The sequence below is a fragment of the Cinclus cinclus genome, chromosome 2 (genome assembly GCF_963662255.1).
Source record: "Cinclus cinclus chromosome 2, bCinCin1.1, whole genome shotgun sequence".
NCBI lineage: Eukaryota > Metazoa > Chordata > Aves > Passeriformes > Cinclidae > Cinclus > Cinclus cinclus.
In genome coordinates this window covers 49026516-49046744 of record NC_085047.1, presented here as the reverse complement: position 1 = coordinate 49046744, position 20229 = coordinate 49026516, and the positions used below count along the sequence as shown (strand labels likewise).

The window sequence follows — 20229 nt, the reverse complement described above, 5'->3', positions numbered from 1 at the left end:
GAGTTTCCTTGTCAGACTATGTTGTGTCAATGTTAGCTTTGCAATTATCAGTTGGAAAGCAAATTAATATTCAGAGCAGAGCCTGTTGTTCTAGCACTTTTGGCTATCATGCTTTATGTTGTTCGTCGGACCAGTCCCTGGAATTATCTTTCCTCCCTGGCATCTGTTGTCAACTTTTAAAATACAAGTTTATTTTTCTGTTTTTAAATGCTGTGGGACTTGGTCCTTAATTCAACTTTATGCATGCATTCCATAAGGAGCCCAAGGTTATTTCTGGCTAGCAAGTTGGCGTAACTTGTCCTATGTAAAAAACAATCTGTGGATTGTAAGGCTGGCTTCATCTAAACCATCTAAATCTGGCTTCACTGTTGCCTTCCAAAAGCTGAGGGAGTTGACCAGCATCTTTCAGTATGTATAAAAGACTCACTGATAGGCTTCAATGGAAGGATTTAAAGCAAGGTGCTCGTAGTATTTAAAAAAAAAAAATAAACAAAATGTAAGTTGGTTTTGATCGAGTGTGTATTTCTGTTTTGGTTTTAAGTAATTAGCCACAGGCAGTAGAAAAAGACCAAATTCTACTAATTTTGAAATTTTAGTTTTTATATTAGGGGAAGGGGTTGTTTACACTACACTTAAGAGTGGCAGTAACTGAGTGCTATATAAACAGAACAGTCATCCAGTTTCTATTTTTATTCGTTCCACCTGAAACAAACACATTATTGTCAATTCAAAGTTACTTCAGTAAGAATGTTTGCTTTTGATCTGGCAGCCTAAGATCAGTCCGAATGTAGTTGTAAGCCTTCTCCATTTTACTGTTCTGAAATCAAACCAATAGAAGTAGCTTAAGTACAGTAGTTATCCTTGGAATACAATTAGCCTGCACTTCAGAAATAGAGTCCCTTTTGAGAAGTGTGCCTTTTTCCTCTCTTGGAGTGTAAGCATAGTGGCTGGCCAAGAAAACAACCCAAGAGGTTTCCAAGATGTTGCCTTTTCAACAAGTAATTGCAGACACTGATTGAATGCTGCCTCATTTATTTTTATACTAAGGGCTCTATTTGTTTGACAGAATAAGGAGCTTGAGTTCCAGTGAAGCTTTGGAAATTCATGCTGTTTGGGCAGGTGTCAGTTACAGTTTCCAAAGCCATAAATGGCAGTGAATGGAGTGTAAATAGGAATTTGCTAGCTGCAGTGAGTCTTCCCTATCAACAGCTTGGCATTGGGGCTGTCAGATGCTAAGTGGGTGTCCATGAAAGTCCTTCTCTCATGCCAAGGGAGAGGTACAGAGGGTAAAACCTACATTTTTGGGAGAGATGGAATATCTTTATTTCTTTGAATTTAACTATGCCGGTGCTGAGCTGTTGTATTCAAATGATCAGGTTCAATCTCTGCCATCTGTAATTAGGTGCACTTAGGTGCAGCTCAGCATGCACACTTCGGTTGGATATTTCTGAAAATGTCTTCCAGGGCTTTCATGATCTGTAAAGTTTTGAAAGAAAGAGCCAGAAAGGACTGTGAGATGAAACTCATCCTTTTCTTGCCCAGTCAAACAAGAAGTATTGCTCTTTTAAGAGCTGTGGGAACAGCATTTAGTAACAGCTGCATAAAAGCTTGTGTTGTCTGCAAGGTACAGATAGGTGCCTAACATTTTCAAAGTGCTCTACAAATTTTTTTTCTTTTTTTTTTTGTGCTGGTCTGTGACTGTAATTCATGTGAAGCATGTCCTAATGAGAATCTCTTAGCCCAAGAAGTGCCAAGGCTGTTTTATTCTGAAATTTTAAACTGCCTTATAGAAAGAAGAATTACATTTTACTGCATAAATTCTTCTGTGCCCTTTGAGTAGTCCCATATTTTATATATTTTCTTTAGCTAGTTACAGTTAAAAATAAAAATGGATTTAATTTAAAGGTTCTGATGGATGGGCTTTAGTGGTTTTTGCAGGAGGCAGCTCTTAATGTTCTTCCTCCTAGCGGTGCCTCTTTTCTTTCTTCCCAAGGTTACAGCCTGTCTCGGGGCAGTAGCAGAGCAGGACAGCACTGTGGTTCTGTCTAAGCTCGTGGTGCTGCCAACAGCAGTGGCTTTGTGCTGGGTTTTGGGCTGGAGGTGTCTCGGGGGGGGGGGGGGGGGGTGCAGTCCTCCTTCACCATCAGAAACCACCACAGCCAAATGGTTCAGCACAGACTTCTGGGAGCCCCTCAGATGTGTGATGTAAATGTGGCAGCTGTTGTACATAGATTACTTCATCTATTTTTATAATTTTATTATTGCTATTAGATAGTGAGAGGATGCATGTTTGGTTTTGCTTACTTAGGTTGCAAAGGGGAGTATTAAAAGGCATAGGTAAGGCACATCAGTCAGTATAGACCATTTGGTGTTGGTTTCTATCTGCTGAAATACTGAGGCAGGGGTTCCTCCACCAAGGCTAAGGATGAAATTCTATGGTTAATTCTGAATCCTTTCATACAAAACAAGGCAAATACCACTTTTGTGCTGAATTTTTGTCATACTCCTCTTTTCTGACAAATCTCATTGTATTGTCAGTTCTTATTTTTACAGTGCAAAAAATGACTGAAAATTACTGTTCTTTGGATCAATGGGCCATATAACAAACACAATTCTTAGTTCTAGGTAGAGAAAGTTTAATCTGTTTTTCATTTACAAGCGAATTTTGGTTGATACAGGTTATAAGTCTGAAACTCTGGCCTAGTTGAAATCTGTGGAAAATCTAAGTTCATGCTTAGACTTGAGAATTAGTACAACTACCTTTTTTTCTACTATCTTAATAAACCAATTACATTATTCTTGACTTCAGTTTTTAAAAAATGTTTTTTTCACGTAATGAAAGTACTGCAAATTGTAAGACACAAGCTTGCTTCAGAGATTTGGATGTATTCTTTTTATAGCTGTTATTTTGCAGTTTTAAGTGATGCTGAGCTTGACACTGAAAGCACATGCCATGTTCTCTTGGAGAGCAAACAACGTGAAGATCTAAGGAAGATAAGCGTAGGAGACCAAGAGGACAAAAACCTTGGCATATGATAGCAGAGGGTGTTTACTTCTGGGGACATGTTGTCACCTTTGTGGGGAAAGGCCTTAAACAGTGCTCGGAGAAGCTTAGATTGAGTATTAGGAAAAGCGTTTTCCCCTAAAAGCTTGTTAAGCACTGGGACAGGCTGCCCTGGGAAGTGGTGGGGTCGCCATCCCTGAAGCTGTTTAAAAGACATGTAGGTGTAGAACTTGGAGACATGGTTTACTGGTGGAGTTGGCACTGCTGGGTTAACACTTGGACTTGATGATGCTGAGGATCTTTCCCAACATAAAAACAAGTTTGGAGATCGAATATCCAATGAGAGTTGGCAAGAAAGAATGGAACGTGGAGAGGGGAAGCGTGGCAAGGTCAGACACGTAGGTTGCTCCAAGGCTGGTTTTGCAGCGAGTGAACTTACTTTGAAAAGACCTTAACATCTGAGAACATCGCTGTGACTTTTTTTTGCTGTTGTTTTGCAGGTCAATAGCTTTGACATAAGCAACGTGTCCCACAACCACGCCCGAGCCGTGCTGTCGCAGCCGTGCTCGGTACTGCACCTGACGGTGCTGCGGGAGCGGCGGTTCGGCAGCCGCACGCACGCCCACGCGGAAGCGCCGGGCTCCGGCCGGGAGGACAGCTTCCAGGTGACCCTGCACAAGCGCGACTCCAGCGAGCAGCTCGGCATCAAGCTCGTGCGCAGAACGGATGAGCCGGGGGTTTTTATCCTCGACCTCCTGGAAGGCGGTTTGGCCGCTCAGGACGGCAGGCTCTGCAGTAACGACCGCGTGCTGGCCATCAATGGGCACGACTTGAAGCATGGCACACCGGAGCTTGCTGCTCAGGTTATACAGGTGATTTGCTTTCCCTACCTGAACCCTTAGCTCGGCTTTATTGCTAGAATGTGTTTGTTCCCAGACAGAGCAGCTTGTGTGAGGTCTAAAGGCCTGCGTCAGTGTAATTTACAGTGATTTATGTTCTGAAAATAATATTGAAGAACAGGACATGCTTTGGCACCTACCAGATGAACTTCACCTCCTCAGTTGTGAAAAATGCTTTAGTCTTCTCTGGAATGCTGCGTGAAGGTTAGAAGACAGCTCATGTAAGCAAGGAGAGTAGCCTATTGTTTAGCAGGGAAGAAAAAAAAAGATTCTTCTTCTTATTATTATTTATGTATTGTATTTTAATCTCTCAGTAAGCTCTATAGAAGTGGGCTTTGTTTTTTATTGATTTGCCTGTGCATGGAATTGAGTTAAAACAGGAAAGTAATTTGTCAGATGTTAGAGTAACAGGTAGCAGGTGGGAAGTCAAATAGAGGTTTTCCATGAGTTTTGCGTGGTACAACTCAATTTCTGAGTGTTCAGAAAGGTGCCGTTTCCAATGTCCTATTGTGTCCTGGACACAAATATTACCCAGAGCTTGTTGCAGTCTGGTATGTGACCCTTTAGTGTCCCTACAGGAAAACCTTTACTCCATTTACTTCCTACAGGAAAGCCTTTCTCCCAGTCTATAAGGAAACAGATGTAGCACTTTGCTACTTCCTGCTGATAGGGTGTTGGTGAAAATGGCTCTGTTTTTAGGAAAGTTGGAATATACCAGTAGTATGTTCCTGCAGTCTAGTGCAGTCATCTTTAAAGCAACCCGTAGAGAACTCTGATACAAATGAGTAGTAAATACTTGATTCAGGAAATAATTTCAAGAGTTTTCCTTGCAGTGAAATGAAAATAACAGCGGTCTTGGGAATTGTAATTTCCCAGTTCCCTTGGGAATCGTAATTCCCAATTTTTGTATTGGGATTTAGCATTGGGTAACTTTTGAGGTGTGGCTTTGCAGCAATAAAAAGAGTTTGTTTTATAAACATCTGATAACTGGGTCTCCCAGTATTCCCCAAAATCCAGAATATGATGGTATGCTCATGTGCAACATCTTTCTTGCAAGTACCTTTGGGAAGTACCCAGAGGTGTTCAGAGCTTTTGATCAAAAGCTGCAGATCTTGGAGCTATCACATAGATATTTCTTCGATTTATTGCTATGTGTTCCTGGAGTTCATAGAGGCTGCAAATGGAATGGGGTGAATTCTAATGTTTGAAGCTTTGTAACACGAAGTGAGAAATGGTCCTTTTGACAAAGGATTTTTAGCTGATGTAAAGGTAACACCAGAGCTGAAGGAGGAAATGTTAATTTCCCCTCCTTTCTGGGGGGAACGATAAAAAAAAAGAAGATAAGGGAGTGTGCACTCTAAAAAGGAACTGGAGAAAAAGGTCTTCTGTTGCCTTGTTTCACATCCTGTCATGTTTTCCTCCCTTTCTAATAATCAGTATCCTATCAAACTTGATGATGTTTATAACCTAATGTACTAAACAGGCGAGCGGGGAGAGAGTGAACTTGATCATCTCTAGACCCCTGAAGTCACAGACAGTCAGCATTATCCGTGACACCGGGACTCACAACAGCAGCTCACACCAACACCAGTCCCAGCAGCTGTTTCACAGCAGACCTAACTCACATAAGGTTGGTGCTTCTCCTTCTGAAAGGAAAAAATACTGGTTTACTCATGTGGTGGTGTGTGTAGCAAAGCAAAGCTAGAAGAAAGGATTATATATTTTTTTATATCTAATTAATAAAAAAATGGTGATGACTTCCAAGCACTCAAGTCCTGCATCATGGAGTAGGAACAGAAGATACACAGCAAAAGATACAGAGCAGGTTTTCTGAATGTTTGTGGATTTGCTGACTACAGCGAAAGAAGCGAGTTCTGTGAGCTCATACAGCTGTAGTTGTTAGACCTTGTCTAAAACAGTGGCTGGTACTCCTGCATGGAAGGTCTGTCATTCAAGACTGTTACAGTTGTTGTTGCTGGTGTGCAGGAAAGAGGTTACCCACCATCCAGCATATAAAGAGCATGTTGGAGGGATGTGTCATTTCCTTCATGAGTCCACGGTCCTGGCTGCAGGGCTGCTGAGTACTGCAGGGTCTCAACAGGGAGAGAAAGGCAAAATGAAGGGACTTTTGTGAAGCTAGTATCAAATTATTTGGAAGACATGGAAAAATAGAGCCTGTGTTTGAAATGTTCTTACTCTTAAGAAGTTGACTTTGCGAAATAATTGTGTCGACCGTGTCAACAAATCCACCTGTACGCTCTACTTGCTTTACTATTTGCCATCATATACTTCTGTTGGGATAACTTACATGCGTTGATAGCATTTTCTTTTAAAAGTGGGGATCATTTCAGAAAAGAGCAAATGAGGCTCTAGGAAGGTTGTTTTCCTCCTGAAGGACAAAGGTGAGGCTCCTGAATACCATGGCTGTGGGTACAGGCCACAGCACTGGGTCATACCTACATGATTAGTTTGTTGATATCAGAGCTTGAAGCACGTTTGCATATGCCATCATGAGCTGTGCTCTTACCACAGTTCCAAAGTTGGATGAGTGGATTTCCCTCATAGATCAATGCTATCTTTGGGCTCTTTTTAAATTGGAAGGCCCATTGTAACAGCAAGTGAGCGTTTCTCATGTTTTGTATCATTCATCTTTCTCTCTTTAACCTGTAGCTGGCTTTGAAGCCTTGTGGCTTAAAATATGCTTATATGATTGTGTGGCAGCAGCCAGTCCTGAAGGCTGAAGCCTTAGAAATTAACTGTCTGTATAAGCTGTGGTGTGTTTACATGGTAGTTACTTCCATGATTAATGTGTATGTGAGGAGCAGAGCCAGTCAGAAAGAGCAACATGACATTGGAGGTCAGAGAAGACAATATTGTCATTTTTCAACAGAAGGTGGGAGAGTATATACATATATACACTTTGAAGAATATCCCAGATTATTTCCTTCATTATTTTGGATTCCTTGCAAGTATTCTCTCAATTTAAGATGCTACCACAGGTGTTTGTGCAGTGGTTTGAATCTTTTGCTTAATAACCTGAGGGAAAGGCTTTGGCAAATAAAATTTACTTTGATTTAGATGTAGATGCTTTTTTGTTGGGCAGAACTAAATACAGGCTGAACTTCATCATTCAATTGTTGGAAAATTTAATATAGGATCTCTTCTTGTTTCAAGCTTGAGTCTTCATTATAATCATTAGGGAGGCTGCCCAAGGTAACCAGTACAAGCCATTAGCATCAATTTGCCTTAGTTTGTACTCTGAGAGGTTCTACATAACAGCTGCAAAAGAGAACAGCATGCATAAGGGCTTTAAAGGGTCTCCTACTGTCATCATGAAAACAGATTTTCATTTCTTAGGTGCTTCTTTGTCATTCTGGGGCATAGTGCACTGACAAATGAAGTGATGATGGTGTTCACCAAGACATCAAAAGATTTGTGTCTGGTTTGTCTCCAGACATTTTGACCATACAGTTTTATAGTGCAGTCCTAAAATTTAGCCTCTTCCAGTGTAGGATGTTTAAAAAAAAACTATAGCGTGAGATTTCAAAATGGGTCTTTATAAGCTTTCTATCTATGTTCAAGTATCTACATCCATGGGGTTTTTGTTGGTGATTTGGGTTTTTTTTTGGAGGGAACAGGGATCTGACCTAGAAGAAATCCAACCAAAGCTGGTTTCCACTATTTAGTCCTTTTAAACTGTTCCATTGAAGTGCCAAAATGTGGCTTTGGGGTGTATTTAGTTGTTTTGTTCTGGTTTTCAGTTTTGGTTTGCTTGGTTGTTTTTCTTAGTTTTAACAATGTTATTTATCCTTATTAAACAGGATCTCTCCCAGTGTGTTACATGCCAAGAAAAGCACATAACTGTGAAAAAAGAGCCACATGAATCCCTGGGAATGACAGTGGCAGGAGGCAGAGGCAGTAAAAGTGGCGAACTGCCCATCTTTGTGACAAGTGTGCAGCCTCACGGGTGTTTGGCAAGAGACGGCAGGATTAAACGAGGTGGGGTTTGGCTTCCCTCGTAGCATGACTACCTTTGGTTGCTTTTTGATCACTGCATTCTCTGGAGTCAAGTGGTGTTGAAAAGTCTTCTCATAGATGTAGGAAAATGGTTATGGATACTTTTCTTCATGATTCAATAATGGAAATAACAGTATTTAGTGTTGCACTTTCACCTTCTGTGGGAAGGGGATGTTTACAGCATGATAGCAGGGGAAGCTGATAAGATCAGGAAATGTATGGTTAAATTCTTTAAAGATGATGATAATCCCGTGAGCTGAAGGTCTGCTGTGATGCAGACACATCCTGTTTTTGTGTTTAATTTAGTGGGCCGTACCACATCTCTGTCCAAGGAATCTCTACTCTTCAATATAATATCTGAACAGCAGAGAAGCTCTGATGACAGACCACAGATCACCCACACAAAATTTACCCCAAAAGCTACATCACTGTTAATCCTGGTTCCAAAAAGCTTTCTTGTCCTCTGTGACAGCATGAGTTTGCTGGTCTTCAGGGGTGCTGCAACACTTGTCCTTGTTCCTTGGCTTTGTAAAAGGGAGAATGAGGAGGTGGGGGTTAGGCTTAGCATAGGTGAAGGCAGTCATGCATAATTGATAGCAGAGCATTTGATGATTAAAACATATTATGTCATATATATGTGAATCAGAGACTGCCTATGGGGTCTCTGCAATTCACAGTTCACAGAATTACAGAATGTTTCAGGAAAGAAATTTAGGAAAAAAAATTCACAGATTGTACATTTAAAAGAACAGTGTGGGAGCATCCTTCTATGCTTCTGAGAAAGGGAGATTTACACCCACACACCAGCAGGTATGCTTTCTTTTTCTGTACTACTATGAAAAACACACTTGATAGAAGAATCACTATTGTTCTTTCATTGTGTAACATTAAAGTAGCCACAGAAGCTACTGGGAGGAAAAACCTTTTAAAAACTAAGTCTCATACAAAATGTGACTCAGGTGTTTGCATTTTTGCTCTGGTTTTTCTGGCTTTTATTGGGGAGACATTGTGTGAAAAAGGAGTCTGCCACTGGATAGTTTGTAACATTCTTGTTTTTATCCTGGGGCTTTTAAAAAATGCAAAACTAAAATTGTGGAAGTCCTTTTCTGGCTTTGATGCTTTTCAGATTATCTTTGTAGAGATGCTCTATTTCTTTCTTTGAATTAATAGAGTTTTGTATCAAACTTTCCAGTAGTTTATGAATTCCACTTTCTTCTCCCAAGTAACAAGTTATTAAAATCAGATTAATTAAAGCACTCTGTGGAGCCTCACCTGTCTACAATAATTGGTTACTTTGAGTTGCCTGCATTGTTCCTGCCATCATTCTTCCTTCACTTCTAAAGTTAGGGTGAACCCAAGATCCTCATCTGGAAACAGCTGCATCATGGCATCTGCATCTGCAGTTGCAGCCGAGCTGGTGAGGTACTTAAGAAATTTCTTTTTCAGATTTTCAGGGCAGTATACATAGGAGTCATGGTATGCGTTAATGTGGAAATAAATCACACTGATCCAATTTGATACAAGCTCAATACATTAAAGTTTCAAACTGACAATATAAAGGCTTCAGAGCTATTAGTCTGTTAGTTCAGACATCTCAGGGTCAAAGACTCCATTATGGAATGGAACCCTGGTGTGGGAGGTGCTGTGGGTGGGCAGGACTGTCAGATTCATGTGCTCTCTGTGGTGGCTTTGAACAGGTGATGTGCTGCTGAACATCAATGGCATTGATCTGACCAACCTGAGTCACAGCGAGGCCGTGGCCATGCTGAAGGCTAGTGCTGCCTCTTCAGTAGTGGCCCTGAAAGCCCTGGAAGTCCAGATTGTAGAAGAACAGCCGCAGGCTAATGAAGAACAGTTGAATACCATCAGTGAAAACGAATACGATGCCAGCTGGTCACCATCGTGGGTAATGTGGCTGGGACTTCCAAGGTACAGAATGAATTTATTAAATACTTACTTAGGTGTTTTAAGCTAAGTCTTGCAAGAGACATAAAGAAGCAGAGACCTGCTTAGTTGCAGCACATCTGCCCTTATTTCTGCCTGGCCATCTTGGCTGTATTCAGTTGGCAGTGTGCTTAGGAAGTGGGCTGTGCACAGGAGCAGTGTTTCCTTAGGAAACTCAAAGATTAATAGAGTGGACTTATCCCTTCACAAACCACAATAACTACCCATGTGGAATCTTCTGGACACAATCTTTTTATTGTTTTATTATTTATTGTAATGTAACTTTCTATAGAATATCTAAACCAGGGCAATTACTAAGAAAACCACAAAGTGTATATCCATCTGTCTCTTTGCTAATCTGCTACCTGAGTTTATGAGACCAAATACTTAACTTCAGAATATCACATCAGATTTTGGCCATTCTGACAGACTCTTGACATGTCCTGTGCCAAGACTGTAGGCATGTAACTGTAGGCTCACATTGTTTTTCTTTTTTCAAGAATCCATTACTGTCTCTGCCAAACATAAAAACTCTTAGAGGCTTGCAGCAAGCTCCCTCCCCTTAACTACTCTGCAATCTGCTGGACATCACTTCATTTGTACTCCTCACACTCTTGAGGCTGCAGCTGTAATCTCATTCTGGCATCACATGTTATCAAGAAGAGCTCCTACTGCAGCTAGTAGAGTTGTTAACTTCAGTCAGGGTGTGCAGGTTAATTCCTTTCCCTCTGATGGATTTACCAGGCCTTTACACTTAAAGGTGTAAAACTGCAACACGAACCAGACAGACTGGAAGCAAAATACAGCTGAAAATAACACAACCATGCATTGGCCTCCAGAGGTTTCACTTATTCCTGAATTTAACTGTCATTTAATTTATCTTCTATTAAAGTATTAATGAGTAATCTCAATATATGGCTCTTTTTGGTAAATAGCTGCAGATGCCCATGTATGGCTCCTAACACTGTGCTATGCATTATGCTTTAAACAGTAAAGAACTTGGTATCTTTTTACTGAGAAGTTAATTTCTATGTCTGTTTTTTAAATTACAGTCATTGCCAACTTCACTGGCAAGACTTAATTGTCTCTATGGCTGATAACATATAGCAGTACAGTTAGTGAAGTGTGATCTGAATTATTTAGATTCTGTGTAATAAAATGGTTAGTCATTTATATTTTCATTACTGGTGATGAATCAGAACAGAGATAATGAAGATTTGCATGGATTTTTAATTTTTACTTAAAGCAAAAAAAGCTTAAACTGGCTGGGGGTGGAAGACAAATGCTCTGCATTTTTGACTTGCAAACTGAGCACATCAGGTATTGATTTTCCACCCACATTGTTGCCACCTGTGAAATCCCTAAAATGCAGTTTTATTACTGTCAGTTTGCGGAGTTAACTGTGTTTAAGTAATTATTCTAGCACTGAGTTACTTCTTTTAAAACACTTTTCTCTCTCAAGATTGTGGGGTTTTTTTGGTAATTGGTTTGAATATTACAGAATTACTCTGGGAACAGAGGTCTAATCACCATCCCTCCCCTTCTCTTCCACTCTTAGAACAGTGGTAATGATGAGATAGTAGATGCTGTGCCTGCAGTAAAACCATACATGGTTTCTCTTGTTATCCTGTGCTTCCATTCCACAGCTGCCTGCATAGCTGCCATGACGTGGTGCTGCGGCGGAGCAATTTAGGGAGCTGGGGCTTCAGTATCGTCGGTGGCTACGAGGAGAACCACACAAACCAGCCTTTCTTCATTAAAACCATTGTTCTTGGAACTCCTGCCTACTTTGATGGAAGATTAAAGTAAGCCAAAATAACAATGGGAGATATAATAATAATAGTAATAACAGCAACAATAATGAACCACTTTTAAATACTTACCTGCAACTAATTGCTTAAGGAAATACACTGTAGCATCTTGTGCTGCTGGATCATGCAGTCCTATATATCATGCTTTGCCTCTCTAATGAGTGGGATGCAGGGAAGTAACAGGATGTTTCTGCTGGGGAAGGGACATGTTAGAAGTAATAGGCATTTCCTGTGCTCTTCCCCAGGTGTGCTGCTGATGTCACCTGCTGTCTCCCTCTTGAGCTCTACTGTAGGCCAAGTGACAATGTGCACTGTATGTGTGCAGAACTAGCTAGTTTTTGTCTTCCTATAGAACAGCTAAAAGTTAGAACTTCTGCAAAGTGGGCAAAACTGGTTTATGCTTTCACATAGCCTTCTAAAGCCTTCACATAGCCTGGAAACTGATACTGAAGATGGGTGCTGCTGCTTTGATAGAAGGGCAAGATGATAAAGATTTCTGAAAAGATTGTTGAGAGACCAAGTCCCCGTGGCAATACCCTGTCATTAGTTGACAGGAAAGTCACTGATAAATGAAGCAAGTTCAGCAGAAGCCCCTGAGATGGTGGAGCTGGAGCACTTGCCCCACAAGGAGAAGGCTTCAGGGGCAGCCAGCAGCCCCTTCCAGTAGTTACCTGGAGATTATCAAGGGGACAAAGCCCAGGCTTTTCAGTGGTGCAGGGTGAGAGGATGAGTGACAGCAGGCCCAAATTGGAACAAAAGAGCTTGAGACTGGTTATGAGGAGAAACTATTTCCCCATGAGGATGGTCAGGCTGTAGTATAAGTTGCATGGTCTCTGCCCTTGGAGGTTTCTGAGACTTACTGGGTGAAGGCCTGAGAGTCCTGGTCAGAGCTTGCAACTGACCTTGATTTCAGTAAAGGTTGGGCTATAGACCTCCTGAGGTCCCTTCTGACCTTAAAGATTATATGATTTTACTTACACATTACATTTGGATGCAACCCCCAGGTTTAGTACTCAGATACACATCTTAGCCTTGTGTAGGATTAGTTCAGAACTAGGACTTGAAATTCCCATTAAGGGTTCTCTTATTCATACACGTGATTTTTTGTGAAGGTGGCAGTCAAGAATATGCAACTTGAAGTTTTGTGGCATGATTTTTACATGCAGATTTTCTTACAAAGTGACTTAAGAAAATAATGTATTTATGCCTAGAGCCTTGACAGTAATTGATTTTTCAGTTCAGTGACCAAATAAATGAAAAAATAACTCGGCTGAACACAAAATTGCTTTTTTTTTTTGTCCAACTATAGAACAATTTGGATTAAATTAAAGATCTCAATTCAACTCAAATAATTTCAGATTGGGGACTTAATAACTAGACGTTTTCATGCAAATGGAAATTCAAGCATCGTTCCTAAGAAGAGTGGAAGAATCATAATGGTCACGTTTACTCTTGTAATCTGTGGAAAATAGGCTCTTGGGTGATAATGTGATGTGATGTAGTACTCTCTTTTCAAACGTACTGTTCCACTGAAAATATGGACTTAAAAATAGGCTATCAACAAGAGAGAGCCCCTTAGAAACTGCATCATGAGTTATTGTGGGGCAGGTCTCTTCTAAAGCTGTTCCTTTTTGTTTAAATTAAATGTTAGGCTGGAGAGGAAGGGGCTAGGTAACGTCACAGTTCAATAGTTTAGAACAGTTTTCTGCTTACATGATCTGTCTGGAGTGATTTTATAGAAGGCAAAATGACTTCCTCAGAAAGGCTGTGGGAGTGAGATGTCATTCAGTGAACTGTAGCACTTTGGTTTGGGTGATGGGGTTCCTTGGTTCAGGCAGAGAAGGAACTTTTGAGTGCACATTTGAATGGTGTTGGTAACTGCTGCTTCTTCCTCTGCTCAGGGGAAAGACATGGGAGAGCTCAGGAGAGCATCTTTTTTGCCACCCATTCTGGTGCCTTCAATACTTGAGTGGATCAGTTTCAGGAAAAGTCCTGTTTGATCTCCAAGTCGCATTTGACTACTGTGGGGAATGTCACACACTCAAGTTGCAAAACAGAGGTGTCTAGAGAAGGAACATGCTCAATACAGAAAGAAATTAGGTGCATTTTTGAAGTCTCTTGGCGGTTTTATAAAACAGAACTTCACTCTTCAAGGTAAATTTTCTCAGGGCCAGCAAATGGCACCCTCACAAATTTTTGTTACCCATTTCAAAATGTAGAGATACTGCAATTGAACCATCTGCTGAGGGAGATTTCAAGCCAAATGGTTATATTTGACAAAATCATAAGCCACTGAAAACAAGGTTCTTAGTTGGAATGTGATTGGTTGGTAACCATAAGTATCTTTACTTACACCTCCTACAGTGAAGGCATGTTTGGTGTAAAAGTGTTATAATCCATACAAACAAACAGAAATGCTTCTGTCATGCACATGCTATCTCATATTCTCTTGACTTCATTAGGTCTTTCCAAATGTCTTTTTCCAATGTTTCTGTACAGGTCAGTTCTTAATGCAGAACTATCTTGGTATTAGAATTGAAATAGAGTGATTTGGGAATTTCCCAGATGAGTTTTGGATTAATCCTAGGATAGTTGGAAGGGACCTTTTAAAAATTATCTAGTCCAACACTCCTGCAATGAGCAGGGCGCCTTTCAGTAATAGGGTAGACTTCAAATTGAACTGTTTTGCGAATTCTAGTGATACTTTCCACCCTGATGCAAACCTACCACCCCAGCAGTGAAGGGCTGTTTGTTGGTGTGTGTGTTAATTACTGCAGAGCAGGACTCATAATGTGTTCTCTTTTCTTCTTGTGTTTTTTAGGTGTGGTGATATGATTGTTGCTGTCAACGGACTATCCACAGTTGGAATGAGTCATTCTGCACTCGTTCCCATGCTGAAGGAGCAGAGGAACAAAGTGACTTTAACCGTGATTTGCTGGCCTGGAAGCCTCATATAGGGTTGTGAATCACTTTGGTTCAAGCAGCATCTTTTTCTAGATAGCTGACACAAAAATCTCCTCTATCTTTTTTTTCCCTATTGATACAGCTGGTTAAAAGCAGGGCCAAATCTGCTGTATTTCCCTTTTTTAGAGGCCTCTCAAACTACCTGTTTTGCCATCCTGAAATAGCTATTTTTGTTTGCTGTGTCTGTTGCTGGCACAAATGCAAATGTATTTGAGCTCACAGAGAAACCCCCACTCAAATATGGCTGTCACTGAGCTGTTCCCGTCAGGCTTGTAGGGTCAGCGGAAGAACATGGTGGTTCTTTATGTTTCTCTGCCAAATCCTCAAGCTGTATCGTGGTACATAGATGTAACATTCGTGTGCCCGCTCTTCCCAGCGAAGAGAACGTGTGTCAGTACCAGAATGACACATCTGTCTGCTGCTATGAACCAAAACCTGTTTCCAAAGGTTACATCTCTTCAGTTCATAAACCTTTGCATTTTTGATTCCATATTTCGGGCTGATTCAAGTATTCCATCTTACTCATCAGAAGTTACTTGGTCCCCCAGTTTTTTTTTTTTGCAGGGCATCCGTGTTCATAGAAAAGTAGGACAAAAGCCTGATATTACTAGAATTTTTACAAAGTGCAATAATTGGACTCTTTGTTAGGAAACTTTAATATATTACAGAGTTTGTACCCTATAATGACAAGAAATACGGAAGTTAATTCCCATTGCAATGCTGGCAAGGATTCATGTGCCCAAGGTCGCCTTTGAGTGAATGGCTTGCAGTATTAGACTTTACTTTACAAATGAATGTTTTGCTATGTCAGAGAATTTTGATGAACATTTTTATGAAGATCATTTTTACTGTTTCTATTGTAGTTGTCAGCTCTCTTTATTCAAGTGTGTGAACAATACTTTGACTTGTACTTTCTAAATGAGAAAATTATTTCCAGGGAAAAAAGCAAGCTATTCAGAAACCATATGTTATGGTTTACAGGTGAGCAGGCTAGAAGGAAAGCTCTTTGATTTCAAGTCCAACTGCAAAGTAAGCTGCAAAGTTCACTCTTACTGTCACCTTCTGACAGATGTGCAAATGCCTTGATATCAAATGCTGAAAAGATCTCTCTTTTGCATTTCAGGATTTTTTGTTTTCCTTTAGAGAGCACCTGCTATTAAGTTGTCAGTAATACTGTTTGTCTTGGATTGTATTTAATATTTTTACAAACCAACCTGTAACTTCTGGACTTTGCCTTTCCATGGTATTGGCAGGCTAAGCACCCAGTTGTTTAACAAAAGAGGGGTGGAGCGCAGAAAGAAATGTGCTGACCTGGAGCTAACCCTGTGTGCTGTCAGTGTTCTCAGTATTTGAAAAGAGCTTCATTTATAAACCAGGTTCCTAACCTGAACTGATTTTATGAGTGACCTCTGTATTGTATTATTAATTACCAGAGAATGTATTTGAGAGTCACAGCATACTTCAATTGTGAAGCATGAACTTTATTTTCAAATTTAGTTGGTATAATACTGGGACATATTATCGCATGTCATTAATTCCAGTAGCTTTGTTTTCAAAAGAAATAAAGTTACTCTTTTGCAAATTAAAAAAAAAAAGAAAAAAAGAAAAAAAAAGTTTAAAATTTCATATGAATGGTTCTGTTCCTCTCTGTAATGTATACTATTGGTTTAATTTCATATTAAAATACAAAAGAATGTCCTCTCCAGTATATTACTGTAGTGAGAATCCTTGTTGCTGAAGCAAACACCAAATTTATTTGATACTCTAACTGATTTAAGAACCAGTTTTCTCTTATCCCCAGATGGTGTTTAACTGTATGCTTTGCCCTTAATGCAGACTTTTTTGTGAAGTACATCTTAGTGTGTAGGCTTTAGGGAAGTTTTTGACATATGTGCTAGATTTAGTGGTTTTTATTTCAAAAATTACACTTTTCTTTAAAAATCCTGCAAAAATATTTTTAGATTTTTTTTTTTCCTTTTGTATGTTAAATGTAACAAAAGCATGGGTTAGCTTAAACTGTGCAGTTTTGTTTCTGTGTGCTGTAGCTTTTGATCAGAATATCTAACTGATAAAACTTTTCAGAATAAATCTGCTTCCTGAATCATTTTTTTCCCCTTTCTCTTGTAGCAGTATGGTTGGGTTTGGTTTTCTGTGCCTTCTGTTTTAAATTATTTCAAGATTTTTTTTTTCCAAATATTGCTATCTAATTGTATGGTATTAATGAAGGATGAATGAAAATAAAAGTTCATTCTACACATTGTAATAACTCAGAAGTATTCTCTCACTCTTTGCAAAAGATATGGAGAGCTCAGTGCAGACCCTGCAGACTGCAGCTCGGTTTAGAGAGATTTTTTTTTTCCTCCTTTGATTTATCATAAATTAGTGAATGTACCATAAGGGTCTGAGGTTATGCTCATCCTGCCAGCTGTTTAACCATTAGTCCCAGCACTGAGAAGCGTTTCTGAAGTGGAGGTAAGATCTGTGCTTTATGGTATTTTGCCACAAGTAGAGTTTCCTCTTTCCCCCTCCATGCCAGCTGGTACTGATCAGCTGGAGGATGTTTTCACAGCAGAGGCTTGATGCAAGGCGACTGTCTTGCAGGAAACATCAGTTTTACAGCTGAAACTTGAGCCTCCTGGTTATCAGTTCCATCTCCTGAAGACAAGGATGCTCTATCCTTAGATGTCTGCAATGCTAGAATGAATCTAAAAGCAATTTCTCAGTGATTTGCAGTAAGGCTGCCCAGACTGTATTGCTGCTCCTTTCAGTAGTTATGAATAGTTGAATTCCTTTGCAAGAGAACCATGCCTGTGTACAGAAATACAGAAGAAACCTGCCACATCTGCCCGCAGGCTATGAGGTCTTGTGTTTCTTGTAAGCTAGGAGCCAGACCATCAGTTTTGGTTTACAGACAGATGAATGAGTTCATTGCTGCAGTGGAAAGTGCACAGAGCATTGTGTGAGGTGGTGGGCTTGGTCATCTGTGTGCTGGAGCTTCATGGGAGGAACATCTTTTCCAAACAGCCCTAGGGATCTTCAGTTAAGAATGTGAAAGTTTATTCTGCATCACAGTATGCCAGTTAAGTGAAATCTAGAAAGCTCGTTTGCCACACTAAACTTCCTATTTACAGTCATGAACAACTGAGGGGAAAATCAATGTCACAGAAGAATTAAAAACATATATTAAGAATATATTTCCAAATTCTGTAACACATCTGGGTGATAAAAATCTAAGCCTGGTTCTCAGAATGTGACCCAGACAACATCCGATGCGAGACAAGTTCTTTATTTTAAAGGAACTTGACCATTTACTTCTGAGGCAATTGTAATGGATCATAAACATTTATTAACAAATTAAGGTAGGAGATCCTGATGACTTAGAATTAGGGGTATGCCAGGCAGTACAACAGTGATGGCAAACACTGAGTTAAGGCAATACATGCCACATGGTCCAAGAAAAAAGGTGGTGTAATACCAAGGAAGGTCAGTGAACATCCTCATCCCAGTTGTCTCAGACAGCTTCTAGGTGAGCTTACTTATCTAAAAAGTGGTTCTTTGGAGACATGTAGAGAAGGGAGAGACCTTGTCACACCTGCAATAAATGTCCCTTAAATTACTTGTTGCTCAGAGGATGAGAAGGTTTTAGACTTTATACTGGTGGGACTATTCAAATAATATGTGGATAAGAAAGTTTGCTCTTAACTAAATGTTGATGTTGTCCTTCTGTTCTTTGCCATACCACACATGGATGAGTCCTGAATATCAGCAGGGCAGTATGGATGCAACACCTGTGTCAGTGATGCATTGCAGCTGATACAGTGGTGATGAAATCCCTTCTGTAGAGTCGCACAGAAAACTCAGAAATCAAATTGGCTCAGCATCAGCTGTGGCATCCAGTGGGCCTGAAGCTGGTTAGAAGGAGAAGTAATGTGTTTGGAGGTTGTTTTTGTCATTGAGCTATGCTGCTAAGAGCTGGCTGGGGGAGTCTGTGGGTTGCAAGCACAGCCAAACAAACAGCATGCTCCTCAGTGGGGAAAGCCAAGTTTGTTTGCACAAGGAGGGATGAGGGCCAAGTGCTTCCATCTCAGGCCTGGGAGGAATTTGGCATGAAATAGAAGGGCAGAGCCTGATCTGTGACTCTAAAGGGCAAATACCATATCTAGGAGGGGCTGTCCCTCTTTGCTCTCCTGTGCAACTAGTAGTCTCTACTTCCCTCCCAGACCTTTCCTACCCTGGCTTAGCCACAGTGACCAGGTGTAGAGACCCTGTAGGGACCATGGCTCAGGTTTAGAGAGATGGGAGTAGCTTTGAGGCCACTTTGCATCCCACAGCAGCCTGCTGTGGTGCTGAATACCAGCTTCACCTACATGGGAGCTGGTGGTCCCAGTGGTGACTCAGTTTTGGGAGGTCTTAGAGGGAGGTGGTCTGGAGAACAACCACCCCCCACTTTTAGGATGCGTGTGCAGGGGTTGATACAAACACACCAGGAGGACTCTCCATCTCGGGTCTTGGAGCTATGCTTGCTAATGCTATGGATCCATAGCACACAGAATAATCTCTGCTGTATAGGGGGTTATTCTGCCAACTCTCTTTTAACCCCAAAGCATAATATGTGGTGATGCAAAACCATGAGGCAGCAACACCCCAAATGCCTTTTTTCTGCCCATGAACAGGCAGCTATTGAGCCTTAAGCAGCCTTAGGGCTGGGTAAGCAGCCTGGGCATCTGGTTCCACAGCTCGTTCTTAGTGAACAGCTCCACTGAAGCCAAACAAGCTGGGTTTGCAGTTTGGACACAGCTCTGTAGGGTAAGGAATTAAGTATGCACTTAAGGAATCCATTTGGTATTTTGTTTGATCTGGGACCAACCAAAGTGCTGGTTGCTTTGCCTCCAGGTTTTGGTATAAAGTGATTGTGGAAAGCTACAGAAGAGAAGCCTTTTAATCAGATTAGAATAGATAAAGAGTATAACCCCTTGGTTATACAATTGAGCTTTCTAATCATATTAAACTTTAATACCAGCATCAGTGCCATATTGGAACAACAATAGCAAAAAGCTGTAAGCATAAAATATTACAGATCCTTAAACATATTACAAAATGTCATCCACTAAAGTTAAAAAATATTATCATGTTTGGGGAAATGTGCCAGCTGAAAAAAAAGCAACACCCGCGAGGCTGAAGTCCTGTGTACATGTGCAGATTAAATGCAGCACAGCAGAGGCAAGGCTTGACCTTTTTGTTTCTTACATTTTTATTAATTAAATTGCTTCCCAAGCAGCTACTTCTGTCGTGGTATTACCCACCTTAGCCCTCATCTACCAAGGTGCTAAGTACACTTAACTCTTTTTGCAATCAGTTAAAGTGTCCCTTGTTGCAGGATGCAGCGAGAGGTGGCTCCTCTTTACTGGTGAAATCCCTGGAAAGAAACATCTTCAGCTCTCTTGCCCTTCCACTGCTGTAGCCAGTGCTCAGCAACCAGCAGTGCTTAAAGCCAGAGAGAACTGAAGCCAAGGGCCAAAGGAAGGGGATGTTAATGCATTTCAAATGCCTGATTTAAGTGGGTTGATTTTCTGGCATCTCTGTGTTCCTA

General features: G+C 40.6%; 1 protein-coding gene across 2 annotated transcripts in view; it reads left to right on the top strand.

The window, feature by feature from the left end:
- LNX2 (ligand of numb-protein X 2) overlaps positions 1-17217 on the top strand; it is a 59766-nt gene extending 42549 nt beyond the window's left edge. For both annotated transcript variants that reach the window (XM_062487619.1, XM_062487618.1), the window contains 6 exons: positions 3505-3876; positions 5387-5533; positions 7725-7902; positions 9618-9849; positions 11511-11669; positions 14497-17217. In XM_062487619.1, the coding sequence (XP_062343603.1) occupies positions 3505-3876; positions 5387-5533; positions 7725-7902; positions 9618-9849; positions 11511-11669; positions 14497-14632 (1224 nt within the window). In that variant the 3' untranslated portion in view covers positions 14633-17217. The remainder of the gene's footprint in view (positions 1-3504; positions 3877-5386; positions 5534-7724; positions 7903-9617; positions 9850-11510; positions 11670-14496) is intronic.
- The last annotated feature ends 3012 nt before the right edge of the window (positions 17218-20229 follow it).